The sequence below is a fragment of the Daldinia loculata genome (genome assembly GCF_022478755.1).
Source record: "Daldinia loculata strain CBS 113971 unplaced genomic scaffold F4817scaffold_35, whole genome shotgun sequence".
In the NCBI taxonomy this organism is placed as follows: domain Eukaryota; kingdom Fungi; phylum Ascomycota; class Sordariomycetes; order Xylariales; family Hypoxylaceae; genus Daldinia; species Daldinia loculata.
Window position 1 is genome coordinate 141,701 of NW_026054889.1, and position 20,426 is coordinate 162,126.

Consider the following 20,426-nt stretch of genomic DNA (forward strand, 5'->3'; position numbering starts at 1 on the left):
GAGGAAAGTATATTATGTTAAGTCGAATAGCCTAATAATCTACAGAATTGTTCTTTAGTACGGCCGTTTACTTAGACTTATGATATTTCGAAAATACAAGGGGAAAACCACACCAAATCTCTATAACTAGCCGACAGCCCTTTTGAGTTACCTTGTGATTGCCGCTATTTAGGTAGGTATAAATGGAAACCGCTATCCAAAATGGGAGAGATTAAGAAAATGATATATAGCTATGAAGTTCAAACGAAGGGTGAAGAGCTATGTAGTAGGCCTTTTAGAATTTGTTAACTTCGTAATAGACTTGTTGAAGAGAGTGTTAATCATGCAGAAGCCTAGGCCATATTATACCGAGTAGAGTCAGGTGACTTAATTACGTAAGTACCTACATAAGTACCTAGGTATATAAGGACTGGTGCCTGAATGATCGTCAGAGCTTGTATCTGCGCACGGATGAGGCACGTGGCGTCGCGAGTATGCGCGTCAAGACTAAGGTAAACTAGGGAAGGTTAGGTACCTAAGGGAAGGTAGGGCGATCAAGACCGACGTAATGAGTGCAATCGCGATCCTTTAGGTAGATCCTAGTAAACTTACCTCCGTCAAAGTTCTTCTGGTTTTTAGTAGTAGTACTTTTTATCTTTTTATTACAAGGATCACTTAAAAAAGAAAAGAAAAAAAATATGGTATCTACAGAAATAAACTTTCAACCCAATCAGTGTCAACTCTCGAATTCCCGGGCTGCAACCCTAATTTTCTGCCTTGCCCGTATGCCCGTGCCACTCTGACCGCATGCTCTGACTGCATGCTCTTGACTGCATACCTCTTTATTACTCGGGCGAACTTGGGCGAACTGAGATATTGGTTAGACAAAGGCATAAAAGCTCTTATGCCGCCGTTGTCTTTACAAGCCGACAGTACGTCGAATCGACAAAGTGTGCGGCCGAAACGCCAACTGTCGACTTCTGTAACCCGAGCTACAAACAGCGTTGGGCCTGACTCATTCGATCAAGAAAACCACCAGCCGACACTTAACAAACAGACAGCTGTAGAACAGGTTAGACAGGCCGGCGGCGAGGCTCGCATATCTGAAATAGCGCAGCTAGAGCAACGAGCGAATCGAGACGTAGAGAAAGCCGAAGAAGCCTTTCGCCAAGAACGATTGGGGCGTCAGCCACAAGAGCAACCGCGACAACCACAAAGCCAAGGCAGGCAAAAGCAAGAGAAGATGAATCAAACAAGATCTTTTGGTGACTCTCCGCCTGTCGCTGCAAACGCGTTCAGATCCGCACGCGAAATGCATCAAGAATCCGAGTCATCGGCGAGCGCCCTCGACCAAGGTCAATCATACTACCCATGCGAACTATCAGCTGGGCCTCTAAACCTTGCTGCTATAGCTCAAGAGCTAGATCCCTATGGCGACGATGATTATGATTATGATAGCGACGATGGCGTCAGACATGGTAGAAATACCTACCCGCATTTAGCGAAATCGGGGGAATTGCAGGAGAAAGAAATACAGAATTTCTTGACAATGCCAGAAATCGACATTTCTCCGGAACAGCGAAAGAGCACGCCGGCTTCGATGTCTTGTACCCTAATGGAACATCAGAAGGTTTGCCTGACTTGGTTGATACAGCAGGAAGAAGATATCCACAAGAAGGGGGGTATTTTAGCAGGTAATTAATTTCTAATAGCACACCCACTGCGGTTGAATGATATGGATAACTGACTCTCTTTTACAAGACACCATGGGCCTTGGTAAGACTGTTCAAGCACTGGCCTTGATTCTAGCACACCCTTCAAAAGACCACGCTCACAAAACAACACTGATTGTCGCTCCGCTCTCCCTCCTCAAACAATGGGAGAGGGAAATCCAGACCAAGGTCAAACCAGCCCATAAGCTGAAAACAGTCATATTGCATGGTCAAATGAAGCGCGGAATGACTGTTCCTAAACTCCTCACCTACGACGTCGTCCTAACCACCTATGGAACCATCATTTCCGAGTATAAAAACCTGCCAAATATGAAGAAGAAACCGTTGATCCTAGCTAATAATGTCATCTTCCATCGAGTCATTCTCGATGAAGCCCACTCCATTAAAAACAGACAGGCTAAAGCTTCAGTAGCTGTGTCTAGGATTAAGTCAACTTACAGGCTTTGTATGACGGGGACACCATTCATGAACAAGGCTGAGGAAATATTTCCACTCATCCGTTTTCTTCGTATTAAGCCTTATAGTGAATGGGATGCATTCAACTGGGAAATCAATAAGCCGCTGAAGAGTTGGAATGAGGACGTCCACGATAGCGCCTTGAGGAAGCTACAGGCTCTATTCAGGAGTATAACACTGAGGCGGACTAAGACGAGCATGCTTGACGGCAAACCCATCCTCCAGCTACCAGCACTCGTGAAAGAAGAGGCTACAACTAAGTTCAGCAAGGACCAGCAGGACTTTTACGACGCTCTCGAACAGAAACAGCAACTCAAAGTGAACGAGTTCATCAAGGCCGGGACAATAATGAAGCAGTATAGTTACATTCTCGTATTACTACTGCGCCTACGTCAAGCCTGCTGTCACCCGCATTTGATCAAAGATTTCGGTCTTCCGGAGGGCATACAACTTTCGTCAGACGAGATGCGCCAACTCGCTCTAAGGCTCAAACCCAACGTCGTGAGGAGGCTCAAAGCACAGACTGAATTTGAATGCCCACTCTGCGACGAAGCGACCGAGAGCCCCCTCATAATATACTCTTGTGGTCATTTGATCTGCAGTACTTGTTTCTCTGCCATGATGGAGATCCGAGATCCGAATTCCGAACAGCAGAATCTTTGCCCGCATGAAGATTGCGACTCGGAAATCAACCCCGAGCGGATCATCTGCCACTTTTCTTTCGTAGAAGCACATATGCCCGAGAAGCTCGGATTGGACGATAGTGATGACTCAGATGATGATTCGGATGGGTTCGAAAGTTTAGAGGACTCAGATGATGACGTAGATGCACGTGGAAACTTGAAGGGCTTCATCGTATCGGGAGACGAGGACGAAGAGGAAGAAGAGGAAGAGCAAGAAGAGCAAGAAGAGGAAGAAGAGGAGGAAGAGAAAGAAGAACAGAAGGAGAAAGAGAAAAAGAAAGAAGACAGTTCGGATGTGGGAGATGATTCTATTTCTGAAAAGGCAAAGCCTATACAGCCCGAGGTCTCTACCGATGCGATATGGAAGGACGTTTCTGCCAACAAGGAGTCCTTAAAGGAAAACCTCGCAGACGACTCCGATGACGATTCTCTAATGTCCCTAGAGAAAATCTGGAAACGAGTTGAAGCAATGAAGTATATCGGCAAAGACAAGCCTGAACAGTCCAAAAAACGCAAAGCCCCGTCCGACTCGGCATCAGACGTTGATGTGGATATAAAGAAAGCATCTCAGACTGGGGGTAAGCGAAAGCGTCCTAGTCACGAGAATGTTACTGGGTCAAAGAAGAGGAAGACGAATACGAACAGCGCGGCCAGCAAGAAGCGGCATCGAAAGGGGAAGAATAAGTTCACCTCTATGGCAGCTCTGAAGAAAGCCAGCTCAAGCAATGCCGCCGCGAAGGCGAAATATCTAAAACGTCTCAGGAAGGATTGGGTCCCAAGTGCCAAAATTAAAAAGACGATGGAGATATTGTCCGCGATTAGAGAGAAGAATCCCAAGGAAAAGACGCTCATCTTTAGTTTGTGGACATCTTTCCTCGACTTGCTTGAGATTCCCATACATGACCAAGGCTTCAATTATACGCGCTACGACGGAACAATGCATCATAACGACCGAGATGCCGCCGCGAAGACGTTTATGAATAACCCCGAGGTGCAGATCATGCTGGTCAGCTTGTCTGCTGGCAATGCAGGGCTGAACCTCACGGCAGCAACCCAGGTCATCATACTCGAACCCTTCTGGAATCCATTTGTTGAGGAGCAGGCCGTTGACCGTGCCCATCGTATCGGCCAAAAGAAGGAGGTCACTTTCCACCGTGTCTTGATCGATGGAACGGTCGAAGATCGCATCCGCGAGCTACAGGAGAAGAAACGTAGGCTAGTCAATGCAGCCCTTAGCGAGGAGGGCGCCCGAGGCGTTGGCCGCTTGAGCCTTTCAGAATTGAGGGGCCTATTCGGCCTTCGCTAATCTCATCCTATCTACTCCAGCACGAGTGAACTATGCTGGTGTTAGAGGCTGTTATAGTTGTCCCCTTAGCTTCGTTTCAGTTACAAAAGGGGTCAACTACGATTGGATGGGCAGAGGCTATCTGTTCAATCGATCATCTACTTGCATTCAACACTTCTCTCGCGTCACTTCATTGAATATGGCTCATGCAGATGCATGTTGGGGACGATATGCTTCATACTTGATGCTATTCTTGTCGCGCAATTTCCAATATGGACTACTGGAAGCCGGGGGGGATAGTTTGTACGCTCTTACAAATTTGTTCAACACTGTCAAAACTGCTTGTATGACATTAACAGCTCGAGGAGCCGCATGTTTTTCATGTCTATTTAGATTAACAGATCGACGGTCGGGACAACCTAGATATTAAGGTCACCTGTTAGCATGGACGACCGGGGCGACGGCTTGATGCCGAGTCCCGATCGCTAGGGCGTCACGGGAAAACGGGCTGTAGGAGGTTAGGAGGTTAGGAGGTTAGGGCTAGGTATGAAAGGCATATGTGTTCACGCTGTCCGGATGGGGTCTCGCGGGCGTCGGGGAATTCAAAGTTCATGTTATCAATCCGGTTACCCTTGTCGGTCGTACATAGCAATATGGATAAATGAGTCCGCCTTTCTAGATATCGGCCTACCACGTCCCGGATAATTGATATGGACAATGTGCGTATTTTTAGGGTTAGGACTCCTCTTTAAGACCATGTTTAACTTGATCTCATTCGGGCTTTGAATGGATTGCCGTGGTCTTTTATTAAAGGTTAGTCGAAAATAGGTACGTTATTTAATATTTGTCGTTTTTCGTTAGGGTTTGGCTATAGCCTCATATTCTATCTGACTGTTTAAAGTAAATAGATCACTAATATTGATAGTGCTTTCATATAAACAAGGCAAACTTATAATCTCTACCAGCCATAACTGAACCCGCGAGCTTGGAGTCGTCAAACATTCTAACATTCTTTCAGGTTAGATGACTATGGCTCGCGGCAAACGACCCTATCACATGTCACTTATTAGTAGCCCGCCGGATAATAGTTAACAGGTCAAAACTTTGCTCAATAAAAACCCAACTTAGCCAACCACTCGGTACACCCCATGTTCCTGCGGATGGGTTGCATCCGGGGAGATCTTTTTTCGTACAGCAGGGTCGAGGGAATTAGGGGGTAAACCGCCAAGGAGTTAATCGGCCCAAGCATCGGGAAGTTGGAGACCAGGCTGGCGGGTACGGTTCTAGCTGGAAATTATAAATAAAGCCCATGCCGTGGCGAATGTTTTCAATGGTAAGGTGCCATGGTGCGGATGCTGGGCCCCGTAAATCTCTACTAGATAAGTCAAGGGCGCGGCCGATCGTCGAGACGAGAAAGATAGAGAGTTTGTTGCAGTAACCAGCCCTTTCCCCACGTTTGTGGTCGTCGTCGTTGTTTCTGTGCTATAGATAGACTTGCCCTTGCGTGGCAGACAGCAAACAAGACTTAGACTTATAAGCAAACATCAGTGTTATACTTTCCAAGCAGCAAGATGAAGGTATGTTGTTCCTTTATGAAAAGACTCAAACTACCAGCCTAACCTTTCCCCCCCTTCACTTACCTTGCAAAACTAAACGAGCCAAGAAAAATACACCTAAACAACTCCTAGTCATAAACACAAGCTAACATGCCTCTCCTCACGAAGACCATATCAGCAACTATCGCACTCCTTGTGCTCCAAGTTACGGCTGTTCTCGCAGCGCCGACCCCAGCAGATGCGGCGCCAGCCTCGTGGCGACTTGACTGCGGGTCGCCCGGCACTACGGCGCTATGCTCGGCAAGCAACAGCGGCGCCCACTGCGATCCCGTCTCCGGTGACCTGACAATCATCTTGGCCGGCACATGCGGTGCATGCAAATGTGTAAGCGCGGACCAGTGCTCGCGGGGCTGCGGGAAGGAGGAGGAGGAGTAATTGGGAATTGAAGTTTGCAAGGGGATATACACGCCCAATTACTTGAGATGGATATCATACCAATGATCAAGGGGACGGACGTGAGGATTGGGATGGAAAGGAAAAGGGGGAGGGGGTAGGAGGAGTCACAATGCGATACGCTGTCTAAGTTATCACACTTACAGTATAACATTCCCTACCTAAGATATGCCGTCAATGGAGAGCCAATGTACGCTACGCTAAAAGGACGAAGGAAAGGCTTGCTTTTAAGTTGGAACGTTGGGCAGTTCGTGGATCCTAGTTATTACTTTCTTAGGAATCAGAGTTAAGGGCATACGGGTAGGGTATTGGTACTTGTTTTGCAATACGAATTGATAATTCAAATTAAGGTCCATGGGAATAAGGCATCGGACTCGGGATATGCGTAAATGCATTTTTTCATATTGTTTTCATATAATTAAATTTATTAAAGTCATCCCTTATTCGCTATGAACATTGTGTTGTAAGTGTGTAAGTGTGTAAGTGTGTAAGTGTTAGTGTTAGTCGTTCCCTAATAGTAGTACCCAGCTGGCCATTGGCTGTTCGGGTGTTACCGCGAGACCCATTGCCTAAAAAAAGAACATTTGGTAGCTATAATTCTTATCGATAAGCTCAATAGTAAGACTAGAGCGCATCAAGTCCAGAAATCAACATTAAACAACTCCACCAACCCAGAACTATTTCAACTAGAAATTCCACCTAGGAATTCTACAAACTCCCATGCCTCCTATACGGATGGCCTCGTAGAACAGCCCTTTCTTATAAACCACCGTCAACAATGCCGCCATGTCGGTTCAATACGCCAACCCGTCAACCAACCCATCAGTGGCACGCTCGCGATCGCTGCGCGTTCCCGCTAAAGCGTCCTTGACCGCCCCTCAGCCTACCCCTACTACCACCTCGGCTCAGATACCCAGCTCTACTTCCAACCTTGCTCTGTTCCTTACAAACCTCCGCTTGCTAGACCTCGATCTTGAGCCCGATTGGCCAGATATAACCCTCGCGACCTTTTCAACCAAAGACGCCGTCGGCGGACAGAAGAAGCGGATTCAATCTGTGGAATGGGCTCTATACCAGCTGTTTACGCTATGGGACTACAATGAGACTCAAAATGTATGTCTACTATGTCCTAACATATGCGAAGTATTCTAATTCTCTAGAAATTGCGTCCGTTCTTTCCACCTCTTGATCAGGTCCAGTCTATCAACCTCCGAGCCGCTCTCCTCCGCGGCCTTGAACAGGCTAAGAAGAATGGCGTCCTGGGTCGAGATGCCGTCCTACGAAAGACTATGCTGGACGAATGCAAGGGCGAGCGACTTGAAGAAGTTCTGGCCGTCTTTTCCTCAGCAGTCCTAAAGAAGCTGGTTGCCGAACGTGCGCTCAATTCAGGTCCGGAATACCGTCCTACTATATCGGAGAAACTTGCGCTCGAGAACTGGGGCTACTCGGGAGACCGTACTGAGCTTAATGGACTCTTACTCGCCCACAAAGCATCCTTGGGTTCCATCTTAGCTAAGAAGAATACGGAACGAGTAAAGTACCGCGACTTCGAGGAACTGCTAGCGTCAAAGGAACAAGGCATTGCCCGGCGAAAGGAAAAGGCCAAGGCAGAATCCGAACGAAGCGTAGCTGAGACATCTGAAAGGACAAGAACGGAAGTCAATAGAATAATCAAGACCAATTGGACTGGAAATGATCAATGGCTTGATAGTCTGCTATTTAACGACACGAACCCACGAAAAGGAGGACTCCTTGGTAGTCGTTTCGATGATATCTGGGTTGGTGTTGAACAGGGGAAAGTATCTGACCTTGAAGACCAGAATACTGGTCTCTTGGAGCAATTAGACAACAGGGTCCAGATGCAGAGAGAAAGGTTGGAGAAATGGGACGATTTCAGGAAGAAAATGTTTGGAAATATGCCACCACCGCCTACCGTGGAAGCGAGAAGAACGACTAAGCCAAAGAATGTTGGCTTGCGCTTCACGGCTCATCAGAAGCTTAGCACCGACCAAGTGCGCGTGAAAGACAAGTTGCCCCTAAACGCAGCACCTGCACAATACCGCACGATAGTCAGTAACATGAAAGCCGAACTTGGTTCTATTGGAAAACCCAAGATTCCGGATTTTTCTAGTCTACTAGGAGGTTCGAATAGGAGCTCGGTAATCGATGTTGCTTCATACACTACAAAGCCGGAGGAAATAGTCGATGCGATCTCTGATATCAGCGAATGGGAAGACGAGGCAGAAGAAGTACGACCAATTGAAAAGCCTATGCAACCCACCGGCGGGCGTCGTTATCGTCTTGTTCCTCCTAAGGATAGCACTGAAGCTCAAGGGCGGACACATGTGCCAAAGGCGTCCTCAATTGACGTACCATTCAGCCGAAACAAGAAATTCTTCCCAGATCTTTCACCCAGCTTTGAGCCTGAGCCATTGGAACAGGCGTCATCTTCGCATCTTCAAGTCCCGACGACTAGTACGCCCAAAAGGCAAGAGTTAAGGAAGTTGGATACTATACCTCAAATTATCACATCGTATAGTGTTGCTTCCCCTGAGGTATCTCCCGAACCATCCCCTACCGATAAGATGGCAGATTCGTTGTCTCCGCCGCCGGTCTCGGTTTCTCCAACGCAGGCCATGGCCGATGAAATACTGCGGTCCATGTCAAATGCATCCCCATCTCCTATGAAGAAACAACGTCACACCCTTTCTCTAGCTGAGAGAACCCGCTTATCTATGACACGAACCCAATCGTTTGAAAAGGAGGATGAAGTATCTCAGCCGTCCCCCACAAAATCTACGCACACGCAGAGCAGTAGTGATAATAATACAAATCACCTACCGGAGAAAGATGAATACGAGGATCTAGTAGCCCGTACCAGACGATCCATGGTTGGCTTCGAAGCCGCGCGACAGAAGGCCCAACTGGAGAGGAGACGATCGGAGAGGAAGAGCAAGATGATACAGAGGAAGGGTGACCAGTTCCCAAAGCTTGAGGAAGAGAATTTTAACGACACGTCAATTATCGAGGAGCTCCTCGACGGCGGCCAGGAGGATTACGAGGCTGTGTTCCGGAGCAGGCCGCGCGTGCAGACGAGCCCCTTACCTAGCCCGTCGAAGGCATGGAATGGAGAGTAAATGATTTGAGTAAGATGAGATGAGATGAGATGAGATGAGGTATATGCTGTCGCATGACGCTTTTGCTTAGTTTACAGGGCTACTGTTAGGAATATGATACCAAATTGATGTTCCCCTTTTCAAGGGTGTTTGAGAAAAAGGTTGCAAGGTTGCTCGAATACATACACGCTATACTGTCTCTTGTTCTACAGGACTTAACCTTGTACCTCGACATAATAGATACAATCCCAACCCTACGTATAATCAAACTACCTACCTAATCACCACCAATTAATCATAAAAAACCAACGCCCTAGCCTCGATACTCTCCCGCGCCTCCCCATCCTTGTACTCGGCATCCTCGAACGCGCTATGCGGCGCGCGCCGCGCGGGCGCCCCCGCCTCGGAGTCGAAGCACTTTATGAGGAGTACCTCGTCGGGCTGCTGCGCGTGCTTGTAGTACCACCGGTGCGTGGCGCGCGGCAGGATCGTCCAGGTCTCGTCCCGGTCCGCGGGGTAGATTATCGATGCGGCGACTAAGTCGGCGTCTGGGATCGAGGACCCGTCGGCTACGCCTAGGGGGTCTTTGAGGATGGGGCGGATGGGGCGCCATATCTGTTTTTGGGGGGGTTGGGTAAGTCTTTAAGTTTTCTGGTAGTTGGGCGTTTGTATGGTGAGAAGGAAAGGGGGCGCACATTAATGATTTGATACCGCCGTTTAACTAGCTCGTCCGCCTCGTCGGGAAACCAGCGCCGTAGGACTAATTCCGCGCCGGCGTACGACTGGTCCACGTGTGCTCGCAATAAGGGCCCGCGCGAAGATCGATTCCCCTTGCCTAGCTTGTGCCAGTTAGATGGTCCGCAGCGCGTCTTGTGGTCGAAGAGGAAGATGCGGGATGCGCCGGTTCTTAGTATATGGATTAGCTTTCTCGAGATTTATAATAGGTTATGTACCTATACTCAGTTGGTTATTAGAAGACTTACACTTCTTTCAGCAGGTGTATCGACTCCGGGTAGTATTTGCCCTTGACGTGCTCTTCGTCTTGGAAGTCTTGCAGGGACTTGGTCTTGCTCTCGTGTCGGAGGAATTGAAATCCGTGGCTGTCGAGGGTGTATTTGTGCTCTTCTCCTGTCACGTCGTGGACGATGGTCTGCTGGGGGATGTGCGGGCGCTCGTTTTTTACCGTGTTGCTTTGAAGCTGGTTAGAAGTCTGCGCAGTGGATGGGGTTGGATAATGATGTGCAAAGGTACGGCACTTACTCGGCGATCACGATAGGCATCGGTAGTGAACCGTCGCCTGGGTCTTTGTAATAGTTGATATTTGTTAGTACATCGCGACGTCTTGGTATTTGCGTCGTCTGTGTATGTTCCTCTTTAAGCCCCTGGAACGCGAGAGGGATATGTGTTGTCGCGACAGCTGCGGTCATGCTTTCTTTCTGCTCGTCCTGTGTATGTACGGGTATCCTATGTATCTACTGAATCCTAGACTCTTAATCCCTGGGAGCGATTTACAATATATGCCGAATAATCCTGTAGTGAAATTGTCAAAAATTCAACCCACTTGGTCCTATCTTATGACTATAAATTCTAATAAAAACTACCTAACACACGACGCCATATCAATGAGTAGTAGTTATCCGTTATGTTACGATCAAGCCAGGGTGTGCGGGGTCGCTCGCACTGATTGGGCAAAGACCATTGATGCCCTCGTGATGTGGTGGTGAGTTTTGCTATAATAGCCTAAAGCTTGAGCTTGAAACGGTCTTGGAAGTCTTGGTTCATATAAACTCTTCTGGAGCTAGAAATTAGTACTCGCCGTTCCTTCCGATCTACTAAAAGGAGACGGTATTTTTTCCTTATTCTCAAATGGGGTATTTGAACAAGTCGTGCCGCGGTATATGTACGACTCGAAGGAAAAGGGGTAAATGATCGAGACATATTATAATGTTGGCACTTTTCCTCGTAACACTTTGCGATCACGAACCTATGCTTATTAAGCCTCTTCTATAAGATATAAATCATTTTTTGATGGTATCTATAATTTTTTAGAATTGCATAATATTGATGACGGGATATAATAGTCAAAAACATGAGTGTTGGATAGAATGTGGGACAGTAACTCGAGAACACAGAATGTAACAATAAGCATTCTTATTTTCGATTTCTTGTGACTCCCAACCGGCATTGTAGCACACATCTAACCCGTGTGTAATGGGTGACATAGGTATCCTTAATCGGAATGATGGTCCTGAGTTTAAGGCTCAAACGCCCTTTATTCCTAGTCCAACAACTTCTCATACCCCTGACGGGATCGTGTACTCGTAATTTGGCGGGTACAACCGATCTTCCGGCCCTGCACCACCAGGACGACCACTCGTAACTTCATACGCAGCCTTGTAGTTATGATACTTGGACATCTTGGAGCGGTCGGCAAAGTGCTCAGCTTCACCAACGGCCAGCGAGACCTTCAAAGACGGTAGATCCACGAGCGCGCCCATTGAGGTCGCACGCCAGTTAAGGTTGGATCTGAGGAACGAGACGACGTCTTCGGGATTCATGCTTTTTAACACTGATTGGTTGTTGTCGCCGGTTTCGTGCGCAATTTGGTTCTTCCATCGCGTGATGAGAGCGTTGGTTAACACAACACGTCCGGTCGACTCTGTGTGATTTGCTTGTTGGTTCTGGCAATTCCCACATCCTTCATCTGAGTTACCAACTAGCAGGTGAAGAATTAAGTCAGCAGTTATTCCTCACGTAGAATCTCCTTCGAGACCTCATATTAGATGGGCTGTTTGCACAGATCATTGAAGGGTACTCACGGCTTCCCGGCTCAGTCGAAAAGTTTACTACCTGGCCGACCTGGGTGGTTCGGGTCTTATAAGGGACATCGTCAGGTACTTTGCCGACAAATATATGAATTATAAACTTGTTGCCATTGAGAGCAAACCTACGTAATTATGTTAGTTCATTGTGTATTAGTATTAGGTATAATGGAGAATCGCAATACTTCTCATAGACAACGTTGACAACGTAGTCGTAAGTCGTCAAGTTAACAGGCTTGTCGCTGAGGGTATGCAGTCTCGCTAGCTTGGGGAGATTCGGCTGACCCGGGCCAGCTGTTAGCCTTGCTTTCTGCGAAGCTGACCAGTCGCTGTTATAATTCTCGTTAAGCGTTTTGGTGAGCGTGTCGAGGTGTTTCTGCTTATCATAGACGCCATTAGTGGTGTACAACCACTTCTCTAAACCCGGGTAAGTATAGCCTAGTGCCGTCACCTCTCTAACGTCAGATGAAGTCCAATATTGTCCATCCTCCTTGTGAAAAGGCCGAAGTGGATCAGTAGGCTTGTCCCGGTGCCCAAACTCTATAGAATATGTCCCAAGGTCTTCATCACGCGCGTCGGAACCGTCGAACCAGGGGTCTTCGTGCAGCGTTTGCCAGATCGCCGTCATTCTATCCACGTTACTAGAAAAAGTTAAAACCCATACTATACGACAACACGAATCCATCACTTACCAATGGTGAAGCCAAAAGATTGGATCGAATGCAGCAAGTGGTACGTGAGCCATGTGGCCCATCAAGCGGATGTTGTGGTTGTCCGGCTCTGTCCAATCGCCGCCACACCAATTGTGCATATTGTCATGAATGCCCTCACAAGAGTCAAAGGCGTAGTCTTTTTGCACTGGGTCGTCTGCGCCGTGATTAGGAGCTCGTTTAGTTGCGAAATCCTCAAACGTCTCAATAGTGAGGACACGATAGAAAGCCGCCCTAAGACCTGCTGTCATATTCCCCATCTTTGCGTTTTCCGTGTTTGTTTCGGGATCCCACTTATAATCCCTCAGAGCGTCGGCAATGGCTTCATTGTCCTGCTTTCCAGTAACCCAATCCTGGTTCACGCCCGTTCCTTTGGGGTGCCGGCTCGTAGCCTGGCATTGATCAAACTAGAAGGTAGGTAATACCGCTTAGCCCCTATATCACCAAAGAGAACTGCGATGTACTTACGGGGAAAGTGTACTTAATGCTCGTGTCAGGATCGGGAATTTCACTCGCCGTGATCCTCAAGTCCTGGTCTTTATACTTAAGGCTTGAATCGCCCATAGTAATACGCCCTGGCATCGTGAACTGATATAGCGCATTCCGATAAAGACCGCGACCTTGAACTGTAGGCTGTCTAATTTCAACTTCCTCACTCAGCACAGCCAACGGTACAGTATAATCCCGCTTATTTAGATCGCCATTAATGGGCTTCTTCAACGCCCAATCCCAGTACGGGAGGCGCCAAGTCCTCGCTGCTTGTAGGAGGTCAGGTCTATCTACTTCCGGGTACTCGTTAACCACCTCTTTCATAAGTTCGAAGATGACTTGCTACGAATAGATTAGTAGACGTACAAGGACATGGATAAAATTACCTACTTCGAAGAGGAGCACGTAGGGTCGGTGCCAGGTACAAAATAGAATACTATTGTGAGTACAATATCCCTTTTCCTCAACTGCTGGATTTTCTCCGGGCTCGTCCCAAGAAACAAATGGCTTTCCATGGATTCCTAATAATTAGTTTCAAATACGCTGGGTAAAGTTGTCAGATCTAGACTCACCGGCAATTTGAAACCAAGATAACTTCTCATGCGGGTCCATCTGGGAAAACTTCCATAGCGCGGGAAAGAATAGTGCGCGCTGGTTGATGTGGAGCAGTTCTTTAGATTTGAACCAGTCATCTAACTCCATACGGAGTGGCACTTTCCTGAGTAGATCATCTTTCCCAGGGGCTAATCCCTCTTGGATGCCAACGATTGGATAGTAACTCGTAGTCGATGCCATCGCGTTGGGAATGGGGCTATAAGATTGGCAGACTTGACACAATCGAAACCAACTCGATGCTCGGGTTGATAGACACCGGAAATTACAGAGTAGCCCGGGCTTTATAATATATAAGGACTAGAAAGACCCTCAACTGAAATCCTGTCTGGATGAGCTTTCAAGAACTATTACTTCTATGACGTCGTTGAAGAAGAGTTGTCTTGTCTGCTGGTCGCATGGACTTTGATAAGAGCGCTCGTCAGCAAGATGTACCACTTCAGGCGTTGTCATTGTGGCGCAGATAGGGTATCTTTCCTCCTGGTTGTTCTATCAGTCGGTGTAGATGTGTGCCTGAACGAAATGACATGTATTCTTCCGATTGCGTCAAGGCAGAGTCAAGAGCCAAGCAGTCTGGAATAGTTACACCACCTAGGGGGTTACACAATACGCTTTGGGGTACGGATGAGTCTACACTGGCGTCCTTCAAAGTAATAGTTGACTATTTTGAGAAAAGGATGTTGTACATTTGCGTATCCATACTAGGGTACGGTACGTATGTACTAGATACATAGAGTAGAGACCCTACCAATATACATAGGTCTATACATGATATACTAGCTGTGGCTGACTTATGGTGTCGGTTAAGGGGGGGAAAGAAGAAAGAGATTAAAAAACAAAAGTATTCACTTAGAATACAAAGCTCCGTACTGTGTATCGGGATTTCCTACTTTGGAAGATGAGCAGTAGTTCAATATAATATGATTGAGCTATGAATTTAGGTAAGAACAGGAGAAGTATATCAATTTCCAAGTCGATCACCAGGTACCTTATGAATCCGCACTAAAAAGTATATTGATTATTCCATAAGCATGCCATATTTGGACTTCAGAATTATCGTACCTAGATATCTAGGTATGTACGTTAAGAAGCAATTGTGATAGGAGACTTACTCCGGAATAAGCTAAGACACCACAAACAAAGAGGGCTAGGTAGCTTGTAATCCTCTACAGATAGATTAAGTAGCTCTTTGTGCTACAACTCTGCTATTTATCTGTTACATTTTTGTCTGTTACATTGTACGTATGCCTTAACATGACTAGTGTCCCAAATTCCTAAATAAAATATTCATCCGTAACTGCCCTTATCGTTATTTGTGAGTAAGATGACAGCCTTTTTAATTCATAAACGACTAGACGCTGACGAAACCATAAATATACAGAAGGGGCGTAAAAATTATTTAACTTAGGTAGGTACCTAAGGTGCCTAATATACCTATTCTTTCATAATATTAGATAGGCGCTGTATATCTATAACGTACGGAATGACTATGATACGGAGGTAAAGGTAAGATATCGGTTGGGGGAGAAAATATGTACACACTCTGTCTTACCAAATGAATAATTGTTAAAAACTTGGTTATTTCAGGGCCTTCTACGACTGATATTTATTAAATTTGAATCTCTGCTAATTTTTAAAATTAGTCCAGTGTGAAGTAAATCCTTAGGATCTTACCACACATGCTTTGCCTGAGCAAAGTAGGCTACTTTGCCGCCTTTCCGCTGTCTCGGATCCAAGTCCTTCAAAACCCCATGATATCATATTTACGCCATTATACAACCAAACCGTCATCAGCTCGTACGTGAATATTGAGTAGGGTTTACTGTATTCTACTGATAAACTAATCCATAAAATTATTAGGATACAAAAATTACATTATCAAGCTTTACTGCGTGACGCTACTCACAGTTAAAGGAAAGTTGCGAAAAATCCCTACTTTCTTTAATCCTCAGCTCCTGCCTGTTAGACAGTGATGATCCCATTGAAGATAGGTATCGAAGGAAGAAGATATATCTTTGGTTATTCGTGGTGTAGACTACCAAGAAATCTTTCATCCCTAGTTCTCAACACTAGTCTACCATCGACGCTCGAGAGATGTTAGAACAGGTAACGGACTCCGTTAATATCTTTGCTTTGTAATGCTGAATTTTTTAACGTCCGGTGTACGTGCTAAGACTACCTGCCGCGGGCTTCTTTGCTTCGCGAACAGGACTGAAGGGTCAAAGTACGAGATACTCCATAGACGTTTTATGCTTCTCAAAGGACATTGTATTATGTAGATGTCAAGTAGCCTCTAACTGATACTTGACTGCACTCGATCTGACTTCAGAAGTTACAGCAGGTATGATGCGAGCTCTTGGGCACAGGGTAAGTCACAAAGTAGATCATTTTTATTCGAGAGCACCTACCAGCCTCAGGGGAAAAGTTCTACAGGACGAATTTTCTTCTCACGCTTGCTATTCTACGTGGTTAGGCAACGCCCATGGCCTAGTTATCACTCTAGCTGTTTCCTCGACTACTACATCCTACTAGTAACCCATGATTTACTGCTGTAGATCGAGGAAGGTAGGGGTACCTATCTGAATGCCTCTCGCGTGATTGGTCCTCAGGGGTTATACCTAAGTACTTCTATCAGACCCCTATTACTTGGATGCGCATTATTGGTTGAGCAGAACCTCGCAGCCTTCCTTAGCAATCTCCTCCTGCCTCATATCTGCAAGTACAGTGTAGGGGAAGCTTCAGTTTGTGCTGAGGCCCTGGGTGCTCTTGATTCAAAATTTGCTTCTTGGGGTGGATGGAAAGTAGGGTTCTTTACTTACAAGGAAGCAACAGACGCAGCAAATTATTTTTCCTGCCTCTATTTATTCAGCCTCAGTCTCCTCAACCAAGCTTCCCATCTTACATCAACACAAACCAGAACAACAAAGTATTGCACATACAGTTGCCACCATCTCTCCAAGACCAAGTCATAACCTTTGGCAAGCCACTCCTTTATCTTTATCCAAGAACCATCTTGATCTTTACGCGCCCAACACCTCATCATGTCGAAGCTTTGGCCCCTAGTCGTCGTCCCCCACGCCCCTCGAACGTCGGCTAGCTTTGAGAACCACCTGTAAGCATATAGAAGCCCCTTTAGTAACGTGTGTAATATGTACCCACCTATTGCTAACACGAATTTCTTAGGATGCTGCAGCTTGGACAATATTCAGATGCTGTAGTCACGTGCGGCACCTCCAGCTGGAATGTTCACTTGAACATTATAGCCACCCGATGTGCGTGGTTTGAACGACAGTTCTCAGTAAGTCTTCGTATAATATGCTCTATCTTTAAACATGAGAAGCCTTGGGTGCTTTTGATAAGTGTCAAAAATATTAAGTACTGGTTTCTAACATACCCTTCAACTTACAGGAAGCTCGATCCCACGGAAGTAATGAGGTAGTTGTCTCAGCACATCCATTTGTAGCCTACAAGGTCATCGTCTGGATCTATACGAAGAGTACGAGAAACCCTTACACAGACTTGGCAGTATCAATGTGGCGCTGACATTAGTATTACTCCCAGCCCTAGATCTTCACGAATCATTCAAGGGTGTTGCCGAAGCTTTCCGTATGAGTCTCAACATATGGGATATGGCAAACCGACTAAGGATTTTCGATCTGATGGTTGCTTGTCAGGAGAAATTAAAGAGCTACCTTCGAAACATGGTTACCTCGATGCAGAGGATGAAGTGCAGCGGGAAGTTACCGCTGTTGGATGTAATTTGCGTTTGTAGTGGCGTAAGCTTCGCGTACAAAAAAGGCCACATCGTCCTAAGGAACATATTCCTTGATTTCGTCAAGGACAGCCAACTCTGGGTTTTAGATGTCCCCGGCTTCCAGACGGCCATGGCCGCAATCCCAGGATTCCAGAAGGTGAGCAAGAAACTTTCTGAAGCGCGCTTCTTTATTCATTTTCCTAGGAATAATGGTAACTAACTCTAAACACCACAGGATGTCGCTGATCTCGTTGGGAAATCCCCGGAATTAAGAACTTTCAAACCAGATGTCTGTACCCAGTGCAACAAGGATCCTTTCGCAGAAGGAGACTCTTCGCATTACGCACATATCAAGTCTGAAGACGGCAAATTCACTGCTATATGCTACCGATGCCATCTAGAGAACCTTTCCAAGAACCGAACTGTACCAGATGTCATTTCTAAGGGAGTCGCAGGTCTACTTCAGTACAATTGAAGCGCCCGGAAAGAAGAAACTATCTGCACGTATACCGTGGCCTTAACCTAGCTAGAGCTATTGTTTTTTCGCGCAGAAGGATAGCAGGTTTACACTGCTTGCTCACATCATCACGAACTGGTTGATTCCAACAGCCACGATGATCTGAAGCCAAACATTCTCGTCCCGTCTCCATCTTATTCAGTGGTACGGATAGTCGCCACTCAGTTTGTCTTCGCGTTATGCGTTATGCGTTATGAGTTATGCGTGTAATTAGAGAGATACGATAGTGCCTTTAATATAAGACAGGTTTCATATTTCTCAATAATTAATCGAACGGCAATTGTTCTCGTGTCAGTCAGTAAAAACATCGCTCAACTATTGCTCTAATTCAATATCATTCGACGAGCATCATAATGTATCGCCATGCCCTAGTGTTCAATTCGATAGACACGATTCTAAAAATGCCATTCTGGCTAAATCCTACTATAAAAGTAATACGAAGCAATCCTTCTGTTGTACTACAGAACCAACATGTAGTGGTGTCAATTATCCTTGCCAATAAGCAGTCGTCCTGACTTCTATGGTGGCCTTAGTCTTATCGGTGTTGGAGTTACATCGAAGAGCACGCAAGATCTAATTTACGAATCCCTCAAGCCACAAGTCTTACGTCGGCGCGTCATATGATAGCATATCCGAATTGGTATACATAATGTATCCCCTCCTCTTCGTTTCCTTTCAACTCTCAAGATAGTGCATACTGAGCTAACTCAAGAATAATAATGGAGTTGAAAGGTGTAAGTCGTCAGACGGTTAACCGTGCCAAGGTTATCGTTACTGCATTGTTGACGATATCCGGCATTACCGAAGCGGTATCAATCCCGCCCCCTACCGGTCCTTACCAGGTTGGCGTCCGCAAATATACCATCGAACACTACAATGACCACGATCCCGTGGCGCCGAATAACGTGAGCACGGCGTTCTTGGCGACCGTTTTTTACCCCACGCTCCAGAAGCCCCAAGGCCCTCCGAAGCCGTATTTAAACCCCGAGACAGCAGCTTTCTTTGAACTGAACTGGCACTACTCAAACGGGACCCTTTCATCAATTACTTCGACTGTGCAGGAGAACGCGCCTTTCCTGGAGCCAGAAAGTTTGGCTGATGGATCGCTACATTTACCAACTATTTTATTCGGACCGGGAGGTGGCGGTCCCCCGGTCGAAGGCAATACGATTCTACTCTCCGAGCTTGCGTCGTACGGTTATGCTATAATCGGCATAGATCACCCATTCGAGCAGCCCTTCATCCGGTATCCAAACGGAACAGGCGTTACGGGGATTGATATTGATAATATTGATATAGACCTCCTAGATATCTACAACATGCGTCTCGAGGACAATACCGTGTTCTTAGACCGCCATCTCCCCGAGTTGGTGCGAAAGTTAAAATTGCCACTCAGTACGACTAAACTTGGTGCCTTTGGGTACTCACTCGGCGGAGCGGCGGCTCTCGGCTCACTCCAAAGCCATGATCGAATCGTCTCTGGACTAAATATGGACGGCGCTGTTATCGGGAGCCTAGCATCGAACAGCAGTGCTGCTAACGTGCGGAAGCCAGCGTTCATGATGGGTAGTGAAGGCCACGGGGGAGTTGAATCGGGTGACGATACTTGGATCACATTCCCACAATGGCAGACAGGTTGGCAGCGGAAAATCAATGTCAACGGAACGACGCACCACGACTTCTTCGATGATACTTTCTGGAAAACACTCGAGGTCGGTGCAGACCCCCACGCAGGTCCAATCGACGGCCTCGAGCAGGTCAGGGTCTTGAATGCTTATGTTAAGGCTTTCTTTGACTTTACCTTGCTAGGCAAGAGATCCCCCATCTTAGATGGTCCCTCGCCTGAGTTTCCAGAGGTGATCTTCTATAATGTGACTGGGTCCCGATAGATTGCGGTCAGAACCGAATCATATCATAACTTATTACAAGATTAATTAAGATTCAATGATGTCTTTATAGTGGTACTGTTAAACCACGGGATTAGTAGAATAAAAAATAGGTATGAACTTCAGAGGCACCTTACGATGAAGCCCATATATCTATGTATTGGATGGCTTCGGCTTCTGCGACGGGGCATCATCCTTCGTCGTCTCCAAAAATCTGCCACTTAGTCCCGGCAGCCATGAATCATACATGGCTCCTAGAAAGAAAGCAAAAAGATAATGCTGCATCAGCCGCGAATCGAACGCGGGGCCCATCGATGGCAACGATGGATTTTACCACTAAACCACTGATGCTATGCTTGTTGATGTAAAATTGAA

At 46.5% G+C, this 20,426-nt stretch overlaps 7 protein-coding genes and 1 non-coding gene across 8 annotated transcripts; 5 read left to right on the forward strand and 3 right to left on the reverse strand.

The window, feature by feature from the left end:
• Positions 1 to 883: 883 nt before the first annotated feature.
• Positions 884 to 4,157, forward strand: F4817DRAFT_317302 (SNF2 family N-terminal domain-containing protein; the record flags this gene model as incomplete). The annotated part of the gene is made up of 2 exons (XM_049300787.1): positions 884 to 1,673; positions 1,741 to 4,157. 2 exons carry the CDS (start codon positions 884 to 886, stop codon positions 4,155 to 4,157), a joined length of 3,207 nt encoding a protein of 1,068 aa, XP_049157657.1.
• A 1,081-nt stretch (positions 4,158 to 5,238) lies between these two features.
• On the forward strand, positions 5,239 to 6,606 carry F4817DRAFT_342001 (uncharacterized protein). Its single transcript, XM_049303845.1, has 3 exons — positions 5,239 to 5,713; positions 5,861 to 6,392; positions 6,450 to 6,606. The coding sequence occupies exons 1-2, from the start codon at positions 5,708 to 5,710 to the stop codon at positions 6,125 to 6,127; spliced, it is 273 nt and encodes a 90-aa protein (XP_049157658.1). The 5' UTR covers positions 5,239 to 5,707; the 3' UTR covers positions 6,128 to 6,392; positions 6,450 to 6,606.
• A 184-nt stretch (positions 6,607 to 6,790) lies between these two features.
• F4817DRAFT_159160 (HAUS augmin-like complex subunit 6 N-terminus-domain-containing protein) lies at positions 6,791 to 9,458 on the forward strand. Its single transcript, XM_049298072.1, has 2 exons — positions 6,791 to 7,258; positions 7,306 to 9,458. The coding sequence occupies exons 1-2, from the start codon at positions 6,932 to 6,934 to the stop codon at positions 9,280 to 9,282; spliced, it is 2,304 nt and encodes a 767-aa protein (XP_049157659.1). The 5' UTR covers positions 6,791 to 6,931; the 3' UTR covers positions 9,283 to 9,458.
• On the reverse strand, positions 9,457 to 10,688 carry F4817DRAFT_366309 (uncharacterized protein; the record flags this gene model as incomplete). Its single annotated transcript, XM_049306966.1, has 4 exons — positions 9,457 to 9,876; positions 9,957 to 10,167; positions 10,245 to 10,451; positions 10,522 to 10,688. 4 exons carry the CDS (start codon positions 10,686 to 10,688, stop codon positions 9,553 to 9,555), a joined length of 909 nt encoding a protein of 302 aa, XP_049157660.1. The 3' UTR covers positions 9,457 to 9,552.
• Positions 10,689 to 11,291: 603 nt separating this feature from the next.
• Positions 11,292 to 14,077, reverse strand: F4817DRAFT_366311 (Di-copper centre-containing protein; the record flags this gene model as incomplete). Its single annotated transcript, XM_049306967.1, has 7 exons — positions 11,292 to 11,977; positions 12,081 to 12,208; positions 12,269 to 12,724; positions 12,776 to 13,200; positions 13,262 to 13,624; positions 13,673 to 13,803; positions 13,855 to 14,077. 7 exons carry the CDS (start codon positions 14,075 to 14,077, stop codon positions 11,556 to 11,558), a joined length of 2,148 nt encoding a protein of 715 aa, XP_049157661.1. The 3' UTR covers positions 11,292 to 11,555.
• Positions 14,078 to 16,935: 2,858 nt separating this feature from the next.
• Positions 16,936 to 18,123, forward strand: F4817DRAFT_366313 (uncharacterized protein; the record flags this gene model as incomplete). The annotated part of the gene is made up of 5 exons (XM_049306968.1): positions 16,936 to 17,006; positions 17,078 to 17,192; positions 17,303 to 17,390; positions 17,456 to 17,805; positions 17,884 to 18,123. 5 exons carry the CDS (start codon positions 16,936 to 16,938, stop codon positions 18,121 to 18,123), a joined length of 864 nt encoding a protein of 287 aa, XP_049157662.1.
• Positions 18,124 to 18,641: 518 nt separating this feature from the next.
• Positions 18,642 to 20,402, forward strand: F4817DRAFT_342009 (uncharacterized protein). Its single transcript, XM_049303846.1, has one exon. It carries the CDS (start codon positions 18,885 to 18,887, stop codon positions 20,052 to 20,054), a length of 1,170 nt encoding a protein of 389 aa, XP_049157663.1. The 5' UTR covers positions 18,642 to 18,884; the 3' UTR covers positions 20,055 to 20,402.
• Positions 20,332 to 20,402, reverse strand: F4817DRAFT_t108. Its single transcript has one exon. It is a non-coding gene; the product is annotated as a tRNA-Gly (tRNA).
• Positions 20,403 to 20,426: the final 24 nt, after the last annotated feature.